The sequence below is a fragment of the Telopea speciosissima genome, chromosome 5 (assembly GCF_018873765.1).
Source record: "Telopea speciosissima isolate NSW1024214 ecotype Mountain lineage chromosome 5, Tspe_v1, whole genome shotgun sequence".
Lineage (NCBI taxonomy): Eukaryota > Viridiplantae > Streptophyta > Magnoliopsida > Proteales > Proteaceae > Telopea > Telopea speciosissima.
In genome coordinates this window covers 3161219-3172329 of record NC_057920.1, presented here as the reverse complement: position 1 = coordinate 3172329, position 11111 = coordinate 3161219, and the positions used below count along the sequence as shown (strand labels likewise).

General features: G+C 43.0%; 1 protein-coding gene across 1 annotated transcript; it reads right to left on the bottom strand.

The window, feature by feature from the left end:
- Positions 1-972, bottom strand: LOC122663425 (probable esterase KAI2). The gene is made up of 2 exons (XM_043859135.1): positions 539-972; positions 1-455 (listed from the first exon to the last, which is right to left on the bottom strand). Exons 1-2 carry the CDS (start codon positions 904-906, stop codon positions 11-13), a joined length of 813 nt encoding a protein of 270 aa, XP_043715070.1. The 5' UTR covers positions 907-972; the 3' UTR covers positions 1-10.
- Between the last annotated feature and the right edge of the window lie 10139 nt (positions 973-11111).

Below are 11111 nucleotides of genomic sequence, written 5' to 3'. Positions count from 1 at the left end.
AATTATGAATTCAGACGGCAATATCAAAACGGATATGGCGAAGCAGAACCGGAATTACGATATCCGGCGAGCTCAACTGCGGGAGATGTCCATCGGACGCCATGACTTCGACGATGGAATCACCGCCGATGTGTGTATGCAGGTACTCTGAAACCACCACCGGCACCGCCAAGTCCTTCATGCTCTGCACTATATGACAAGGCACGGTCACCAATCCTAAGAACTGTCTCATGTCGCTCTGGAATATGGTCTGACCCACGCTCAACGCTATGTCGGGTCTCATATTAAACAGTGTCCGACTGAATTCCTGCACCGCCACAGAATCCATATCTCCTCCAACCGCCAGCGGCGCAAACCCCGAACACCACGCCTTGTAATTCGATCTCATCGCTTCGAACAATTGGTCTAGATCTTCCTGTTCGAATCCTCCGTAGTAGTCCACGTCGTTCAAGTACCTAATCAATTCATCATTAATTAAACACAACAAAAAACACACGAAATCACTAGAAAAGAATTGATTTTTCTTTTGATTTCAGACCTAGGAGAGGCGGAGATCATGATAATTTTGGAGAAGAGATCGGGGCGAGTGATGGAAGCAAGAGCACCGACGATGGCGGAAACAGAGTGGCCGACGAATATGCAGGATACGACCTGCAACTCCTCTAAGATGGCGAGGAGGTCATAGGCGTAGCCTTCTAAGGTGGAGTAACGATCGAAATCAAAGTATTCAGGGTTAGTAGGGCCGGCGCCCATGTTGTCGTAGAGGATCACACGGTGGTCGTCGACCAGGTGAGGAACCAGGTGCTTCCACACCGATTGATCTGTGCCGAAGCCATGCCCTAGCACTATAATCCTTTCTCCTGACCCTAACACCCTGACATTGTGTGCTTCCTCCACTATGCCCATTCCTTCTTCTTCCTCAGTTCCTCTCCCTCCTCCTCTCTTCTCCTTCAGGTTTCAGAGATTTGCTTTGTTTATGAGAGAGACTGAGTTTGGAACTGGGAAATTAATGAAAAGGGTTTTAGACTTCCTCTTCTTCCCAATGGAAGAAAGAAGTGGTTGACGTGGGCTTATTCGAACCAAGATGATAAGAGTTATCCGAACTGTTAAAGAGAAACCAACGTTCCACTGCTTGTCTTATACATGTAGACTTGTTCCTTGTCAACCAGCCGAACCAGCCGACCTTGGCTCAGCTTCGTTAGATTTTCGGCTGGGTCTACAACGACTCTAGTCTCTAGTCTACGCCTGCCTTTATCAAGTCGTTAATCCGTGTTGAGTGTACACCAGCATCCCGCATCCATCTCTATTACTCTAGGTTTCTTTCTCGTGTGAAATGAATTTGCTGCCCTTTTATGTAAGAATAGTTCTCATTGGTGTTTCTATGCCACTTTTTTAGAGAAGCCTTTCCTATTCCTTATGTATCTAAGGGAAGTGACTTACTATAGGAGAGCACGGCTTACATCAACACTAGCTGTGTATACCACTCCTTCTCAAAACAAGGGGTAGAGATGTCTTTTCACATAGAACGGAGAGAGAGAGATAGACACAACGGAGAGTTGGCATAGACTAGGGTTGCAATAGGGTCGGATTGCTGGGCCTTTTAAAATCCCAGCCCAACCTTGAGTCCCCTTAATTGGGGTCAGACCCGGTCTAGCTTTGACAAAGGGCCAGGAAAATCCAACCCTGACCCACCCTTAGGGTCGGGCCAAGCTGATCCTGATTGGCCTTGACCATGGGGGGGGGGGAGGAGATGCATGGATTGGAAAGAAAAAAAAGAACATGAAGAAGAAGATAGGATCGGGTTGGGCCAGACCAGGCTCAACTCGAGGCCTCAACCTTGCCCGCTCTCAGGGATAGGGTAACTCAACCTAAGGCATGTTCGAACTCAAGATGAGGTCGGACCATCAAGGCCAAACTTGTACCCCAAGCATAAACTATGCTCCAACAAAGTTTTTTTTCCCCTATACAAAATTTAAAAAGAAGGATTCTCATGGAGCTGATGTCGGATGAATCTTCCACATTAGAACCAATGGTCACCAATGGTATTGTATTATAGGCCCAAAATTAGGATAAGAGAAAATGAATAAAACAAAAGGTCCAATGGAAAGGCATATGTTAAGTAAACAATGTGGAGATTTTTTTTTTCCTTTAAATTAATTAATGGGAAAGAGAACGCTACTTGGGCGTGTAGGATGCATTGCCCCTACGCCCAGACACAAGGGAGAGCAAAATAATGCCGTTCCGAAAAAATACACCTTTTCATGGGGGTGTGATAGTCATTTCGTCCGCTTCTGTGTTTGGGCGCATGAGTAGCACCTGAGCGCGTGAGCTGCGCTAGCTCCTATGCCCTGACAAGGATGGGTGAAATGATCACCGCGCCTTGAGAATTTCCACCTTTCTATGGGGGTGCGGTTGTCATTTCGTCCACCCCTGTGTCTAAGCTCAGGGGTAGCGCACTGGATGCGTCCAAGTAGAGTTCTTTCTTCCATTCTTTATACATAATTAATCAATGATAATTGATATTTTAAGCTTCTATTATTGATGTCAACCATATAAGACAAAGTGTAAAAAAATGAACAAATTGTTGTACCATATTTTTTTTTGTCCAAACCCACCTTATTTTATGAACTCGTTTATTATTTATGTTGGCCAGACAAGGCAAACCCCATGTACTTATAAGTGATTAGCTCATCATTAGACATTTATCAAGAAAAAAATTATCATCAATATACTATTTTGGGTTGTCCTAACTAGGCATCTCTTGAACAAAACATTTTACCAAAGAAAAAACGGGAAAAAAACTAAATGATTAGCCAAAACCAAACTAAATGATTAGCCAGTTTTGGGTTTCACTTTATTATTTGAGCTAACCAATGTTTATTTCAACAAAGTTATTCAAAACAAGTAATTATTTTATGAGGGAGTGTTTTCTACATGGGATGTAGGGGCCACGTTGCACACTGCAGCCAATCAGAGTTCACGCACTAGCACATTGGGGGGACGGAATTTCCACAATTCATGGGGGGCACACCGATCATTTTTGCCCCCCATGTGTTTGGGCATGGCCCCTACGTCTCATGCAGAGAACATTTCTCGTTATTTTATTAATTCTTTGAGAGAGCATATTATCAGGCTGCATGGCCTCCGCACTAGCATGAGAGCCACTGTGAAGGAATGTGGAGACATCTAATAGAAGTGAGATTTTTCATTTAATGAGGCAGCCGGTGCGTTGGATGCGGTTTTTTTTTTGGTCTCAATAAAAAAATCTCTATGAGGCGGGGACATACGCTGCCCCACATCCCCACTTGCTCAACGAGCCCTCACCCAAAATGAAGGGTATCTCTTGCAAGTTGTAACATAGCGGCTCCACTACACATATGCTCAGCACCAGCACGTTTTTTTTTTCTTTCAAAAGATTGCCTCATTTGTGCCCTAAATGGTAGCACGAACGTGCAGTGAACCGGGTCTCCTTGCAACAACAGTACGATCCAAAAGAAGAAGAGACTTCCGTAAGGCATTGAGATTTGAGGAGGATAAAACCAGCATCACAAGGTCTCTTATATTCTGAAATAACAACGCAGGAGAATGGCAATTTGCAAAACAAAATAATAAAAAAAAAAGTGAGAAGAAAATCACACACACATAAGATGACGATTTACGTAGCTCACCCCTAAGAAGGTAGGCTACAATCACGGTTGAGCGATAGTCCAGATCCACTATTTTAATGAAGAAATTACAAAACCTCTCATCATCTCTCACAGAGATAACCACTATATATAGTGTTTTCACGCATCACAATATAGATAAAAGTCTAGGGGTGTCAACGGGCCAGTTCGGGCTTTTCGGTTTCGGTGTGATTTTTATAGAAATCGAAACCAAATCGTTAAGAAATGTTCGTTTCGGTGCGGTTTGGTTTCGTGTCGGTTTCGGTTTATGATAACGGGTTGATATCGGTTTGGATTCGGTTTGGTACCGGTTTTATATAACTAGTAAGGTCCGGTTAGTGCTAATTTTTCTTCTCTTTCTCTTATAAGTACATAAAATATTTCAAATACAATGCATTTTGTATCCTATGTCCTATGGCCTATGGATACAATTGGTTGGGTAATCACTAACAAAGGATATGAGATAAAGTGAGAAACTATCACAACACATTTAGGGGGCAATGGGGCATTAGGCATTTACTAATTTACTCATTTATCGGGTTAGGTCGGTTCGGTTTGGGTTCAGGCCTACTGGTTAGGGCTACCGGTGCACCGTCGGGCTAGCCCAAACCAAACCAAACCAAACCGTTTGCCTCTCTGGATCCACAAACCGAACCGAACCATTAAGAGTTCGGTCCGGTGTGGTCCGGGCTGGTTCGGGCCGATTTCATCGGTTCGGGTTGGGTATTGACACCCCTAGATAAAACCCTAACCCACGAAAGTACAAAATTGCTTCCAGAAGTCTACCTAGTCTAGTCTGAAGTACAAACCAATATAGGACGAATAATATATCAAATCGAAGATCTCGACGAGTTTTTTGGCCATTTTCAGATGTTTCGATGGTGAAACAGCCCGCGGAAGAATCAATAGAACTTTCTGGATTAAAACTAAGATTAGGCTTCACCAATAACATCTTAAAAGGATTTGTTATCACCTCCATAGAATCTATAGATCCAAGGGCCACCACTTAAAAGTAGGATACTCAGTAGATCGACAAAGTCCATGAAGAACATTATCGGAGGAATTATCTCTAATAACAACTCTCTAATAACAACACCAATAAAACATGTCTTTGTTCCTTTTAACCATAGCTGCATAGATTGCCTTGCTGAGAACAACCTTAGGGATCGAGAATATTAAATTCTTCCGGGATCCTCTACTTTCGCCTACCTGGTACTGCCGTGTGCACCCCAGACACAGCAGGGTGGTGAAAAGACTGCCTTACCCCTGCCCGAGTGGATGTGACCACCTTGCTGTGTGTAGGACGCATGACAGTAACGGGCAGGCGGAAGTAGAGGATCCGGATCCTTCCCATTAAGATATGCCTATTACTATCAACATTAGATCTAGAAATTGAAAACCATTTATATATCCAACCAATCAATAAGATTAATATTGGACTATTCATCCAATCTGAGAGATACTGCAAATGGACATTGAAGCAATGATGTATTTTCTGATGTTTCATCACCACATCTAAAACAGTTTTTATCAACACCAATCTTTCTTTTAACCAAATTAGCTCCCACAAGAACAGCTGGCTAGTGCTGTTGGTTGAAGTGTGGACCGTAAAATTCCACCCAATCTTTCTTATCTTCTCATCATTTCCAATTTTGCATTCTTGATCGCTTAAGAATGCAAAATCAACCTAAAATGCATATCAAACACTCTCTAAAAGTGAAACATAGCTTATGAAAGAATTCTATTCACAATCAATTTATTTAGAGTTTCTTTTCTCAGCAAACGAAAGCGACTGTTCTTTCCAGCCAGCTATCATCTTGAAGGTCCTATCTTTAATATCCGAAAATATCTCACACTTTGACCCACTAAATTGACAATTCATGAAATGTTTGATAATAACTAATTTAAGTGGAAGAGGGAATGGTCCTAAGATTCTTTGTAATAACCTACGGTTCACAATCAAGAGGGAAGAAGAACAAGAAATTTGAAAACACTTATACAAAGTAGGACAAAGTTTTCTTCACTGTGGGGTGAAGGTTCACCTATCATCCAAAATACCCTACATACCCTCTCGCACCTATCGAGAAGCCCATAGTGAATGGATTCGTGGATGAAAGAAAACTCAGTTCAAGTAAGTATATCCAATTAGGGAAAAAGAACTCCGTTTGAGAGTGTGGCCTAAGTCAGCACTCCCATGAGTCTATCTCTCTCCTCCCCATATGAAAAGATATTTCTGCCCCCTTATTTTAAGAAGGAGAGAGATAGACACATACGCCAGCACTCCTGGACATAAGACGACTTGTGTTTTCCAAAAGCTTTCTTGAAAGACGCATTCGTTGGAGAAGAATTCCATATAATGTGACTTGTGACAATGAGGTGTTGATTTCTCTTTATCTTTCTCTCTTTATCTCTCTCTAACATGTCCTCGTATCTAGCTACTTGTAGAGACATAATTCTTCAGAGAGTTGTGAACCATTAGGGAAGTAACTCTTCCCAAACGGCTGGTTATTAATACATTTAAATGAGAGATTCATTATCTATACAATTAATTAACCATTTAAGAGTATTATTTTTCTGAAACTCTATCTTATAATTGAATCAACCATTAATATGATCATGCTCAACAATGTGCTGATGCTGTTGAAAACATCTATCATGGTTGCATTTCAATTCTCAACCCTAAAATTCTGTTAAAATATCTTCTTTAAGGGAAAAGGAACATTACTAACCGGTCTTTGGGCATTGTGTGTACCTGTGCTCATATGCAACCCAACGCGAAAAGATTGACGCACCTCTTTGAAAACGCAGGAATTTTTTGAGCTGGGCTTTGTCTGGGCGTGATATACCCTAAGACACGACACCGAGTAGCGTTCTTTCTCCTCTTCTTTAAATTGTTCTTCCATATAATTAGGGCAATTACCCAATGGCCAATAATCATCCCATCTTTGCGGGGGCTGAGAGGGTGGATTTGAAATCGGTCCTAACCTTTGATAATTTTTGCGCAAAATGATCGCCCTTATTTTTGCAACCATTGTACCCTTTTAATTTTGTTTCCACTTTTTTATCCCAGCTGGTTGATATAAAGCATAATTACTTTTTTATCCCATCTGGTTGATATAAATATAGCATAATTGATGAGTTGATTGGAAGAAGATAGATCAAACTTTCACATCAGTTGTCACTTCTAAATTATATGAAAGGCAATTAGAAAGAAATGGTGGTATAGACATGTTGGTGTCAAGCTTTTTTAAAAATACCCAAAATGACGTTAATCCCTCAATAAGAAGCGACATCCCATGTGAAGACATCTTTGTCATCAAATTGGTAACACTACTATATAATGAGTAATGGCTAAGGACATCACTGCCCATTTGCCACCCTTTAATTTGTCCTATATCAAGACAGCTCCAAGGCAAATTTAGGGTTTTGAAAGTCGCATTTTGAAATGTCAAGAAATGGTCAAAGGGACAAGTTTGGCCTATAGATAGTAACATATGCAATATATTTGGGTATAAGTAATTGGACCGAGTTTTCCTAAGGCTACGGTGAATGGGAATGTATTCGATACGGAGTTTCATATGTATGTGGGAGGGTTTCTAAGGGTATTTGGGATAACATACTAAAACCCAATAGCGGTTTGTGAACCTTAGGATTAGGACTTGAACAAGGTTGGGTTGGGTTGGATCTTTTAAAACCCCAGTCCAACCCTAAGTCCCCTTAGCTGGGCCAATGTCCGATCTGACTCTGACTCAGGGCTAGAAAAATTCAACCCTTGTCACACCCGTATCCCGACAAGGGATAAAATACAATATCAGGGTATGATTGGGGTGACACGCGTCATCCCACCTCACCGCCAGGATCTCGATGCAGTGGCCAACTCACAGTCATAAACCAATATTACAATACAATAATATCGAGTGCGAAAGACAAAGGTATATTACATTTTCAACGATCATAAAATAAGCGGAAGCGTTTACTGATGAGTTACCTCATGTTCATACGGCTAAGTGATACGTAAATAGTTTGGATGGACATCCCGAATGACCATAGCATAACTATCCCAAAACAAATATAACAATAAATATTTATATAAGGCACGTGGCCCAAAAAAAAACAAAAGAAGGGAATAAGTCCCAAGTATCAATACAGCCCGTAGGCACAATCATCATGGGCAACCATCGCCATGATCCTCAGTCACAGTCTCTGGCTCCACAGTAATCATCTGCATCAAAATCTAAAAAGAATGTGTACACGGGGGTTAGCTCCACCGAGCTAGTGAGAGAGAAAAGGGGATGCACAATCACACAATCACAAATAGTCCATGGTGCATGCTATTATTAATTTATTTACCACCTAACACACAATGCTAAGTCAATGGGTATATGCTACTGCAATAACTCGGGAAGACATTGTGGATCCTTCCATTCTCACCACAATGCAACCTCAATTATTACTATGGAGCCCGCGCGGCGTAGTCATCACCACCCGCAGGCGACCCGATAACCATTACTACCCTGGCCTCGGCCTCTCTAACTCTCCACAGCCAGGTGCTCGCTACCCAACACCTAAACCCCTGTTGGTAAGGGTCGTAGCATAGGAACGAGCCATTTACCACCTAACACACAATGCTAAGTCAATGGGTATATGCTATCGCAATAACTCGGGAAGACATTGTGGATCCTTCCATTCTCACCACAATGCAACCTCAATTATTACTATGGAGCCCGCGCCGGTCGTAGTCATCACCACCCGGAGGCGGACCCGATAACCATTACTACCCCTGGCCTGGCCTCTCTAACTCTCCACAGCAAGAGTGCTCCGCTACCCAACACCTAAACCCCCTGTTGGTAAGGGTCGTAGCATAGGAACCGAGCCTAACCACGATATACTACATGAATCCTATCGTGTTGAGAGGTACATCCGGTGTGTCAACGTCCCATTCCATCTAACACCCGGTACCAAGACAACACGGCGCATACAGACAAGAATGAGATGCAATATACAATTCCACGTAATTGGGGTTCCGGTGCGATAATTCCGACCGTAACCCAACACAAATCCATATCATCCAAATCATCATCATCGAATAAGAATAAATGCAAATATGCAATCATGCTTGAATGATAATGTCACAATATAATTCATAAATGCATGAATAAGCAATAGTAAACAAGCTCAAACAGTCACCCAAACCCACTCACCAATTACTTCAAATGGAGTTTGTATAAGCGCAACGATTCCCGCTCAAAATTACCCCATTGCACATATGTTGGCGCCTATGGAAGTGAATAAGAGTGTGAGAGAGTGTAGGGGAGGCCTCATAGAGAAACCCCACCGTTTACATAAGTTATAAGCCTTAAAAACTGCATCGGAGGCAACGTCGGACTCGCAGCTGCCTCCGACCTTGCCTCCGACCTTCCCTGGGCTCGGGACACATCGGAGGCAAACATCGGACTCACGCAGCTTGCCTCCGATGCAACCCAAGTGTGATTTCAAGGTCTTTAAAAGCCCAGGGTTGTCCCATTTGGTTCTCTAAGCCTCAAGGGACTAGGGAGGGGTGTCTTGGAGTCTATTTGGGTCTTAGAAACACCCAACATTCAAAGATTTAAGGGGGTTTAAAGGATCAAAAGCTCAAAAATCCAGATTTGGGGTTTTCTTTGGTGGTTGAAGCTTTAGAATCAAATAGATTCAGCAAGAGGTCAAAATAGAGGTCTTTATAGGATTGTAATGAAAATGGGATAGCATCCTACAAGGGGAAACTACACATGGCTCGAGCTAACCCTTTGGGTTTCCAAAAAGAAATCCCCATCTTGGGGCTGCAACCAACGAACCACCCAAGCTCAAACGAGCAAGGGGGAAGAGAGAAAAAATGGGGAAAAGGGCACTTGGCTTACCTGGTTTGAGGTACACACGAGGTGCCCTCTTTAAAGCTCCAAACCCAGCAGTGTTTCCTTCTTCTTCTTCCCTTCCTTCTCCTCCTTCTCCTCCTCTCTTCAAAGCTCTCCTCTCCTTTCACGATTAGGTTAGGAAAGAGAAAGAAAAAAGAAAGACTAAGGAATAGTCTTACCCCTCTCTCTCATATAGACTTCACATTTATTGGCCTATTTGGATAAGGCCTCATAAGTGTAACCTAGGGTCTATTTGGGTAGGGTCAAACATGGCAGGGCACCAATAGCACCTTAGCCACAAGGTCTCACCCACAAGGGTCCTTGTCAGCAGCATTGGATGCAGGGTCGGAGGCAACCAGTAACCTTGCCTCCGATGCGAGTAGGAAGGTGGTTCCCACCATAAGAGGTCAGGGCCTTTGGACCACACTTCGAGGGCTTTGAGAGGGCAGTAAGCACACAATAAAATTTGGTCAACTACTTACCCCTGACACGTCAAGGGGCAACCTCCATGGTCCCGACTAGTTTCCACAGGCAACCTCGTACTATGGTCAATATAGCTGGGTTTGACCACCAGTGAGAACAACTCACCGGCATAAGTGGCAGTGATAACTACACGTCACGGGGAAGAATTAATAATTAATTATACTCCCGGGGTGCGGGTATAACAACCCTGACCCGCCCTTAGGGTCGGGCTGGACTGACATTGATTGGCCTAACCATGGGGAGGGGGGGAGATGCATGGGCTTGCCAAGCTGGGAAGAAGAAAAAGAAAAAGAAGAAAAAAGAAGAAAGAAGAGGAAGTAAAAGAGCAAAGAAAAAAAGAAAGAACAGGAAGCAGAAGATAGGGTAGGGTTGGGTCGGGCTAGGCTCAGCCCAAAGCATCATCAACCCTTACTCAGCCCGGCCTTGACTCAAGGCCAGAAATTTCTAACCCTGACCCTCCCTTAGGTTCAAGGTATCTCAACCTAGGCCCTGTTTAGGCTCAAGGCGGACTCGGACCGTCAGGGCCAAAATTGCACCCTTACTTAGTGTGGTGAACCTTTCATACGGTGAATGAAACATGCATTCATCTAGGGTCATTATTACTTCCTCTATTTGTTGGAGGTCTTAAATATCCTCGGACACTTATCCAAGGCCAATGTTGACCATCAATGAAGGAACCATGGCCTGAGGAAAGGATTGAGCTCCTCTCCAGGGAGCCCAGCACGCCCAGGGAGCATCTAGTCGTTGGGTTGTGCTACACATATCCCTAGGCATCCATCGATATATGTGCGATACAACCCAACCCTTGAACGCCCCCTGAGCAATCACTAGCCGCTAAGCTCCCTGGAGAGGAGTCAAATCCTCGAGGAAAACCATTTCCTAGTTTGGTATGATCGAACAAAGAAAAAAAATTGATATCATAAAACAAACATAGTTTATAACTTTCATGGACTCCTAGTAAAAAGGTTTCTCTTGGAACTTAAGGACCACATCCCAAATCTAGTCTTTGTTTTTTCATTCTCATAGGCTTGAATTTTTGTAAGAAGTTAACGGAAATTGTGATGGTGGATTCACA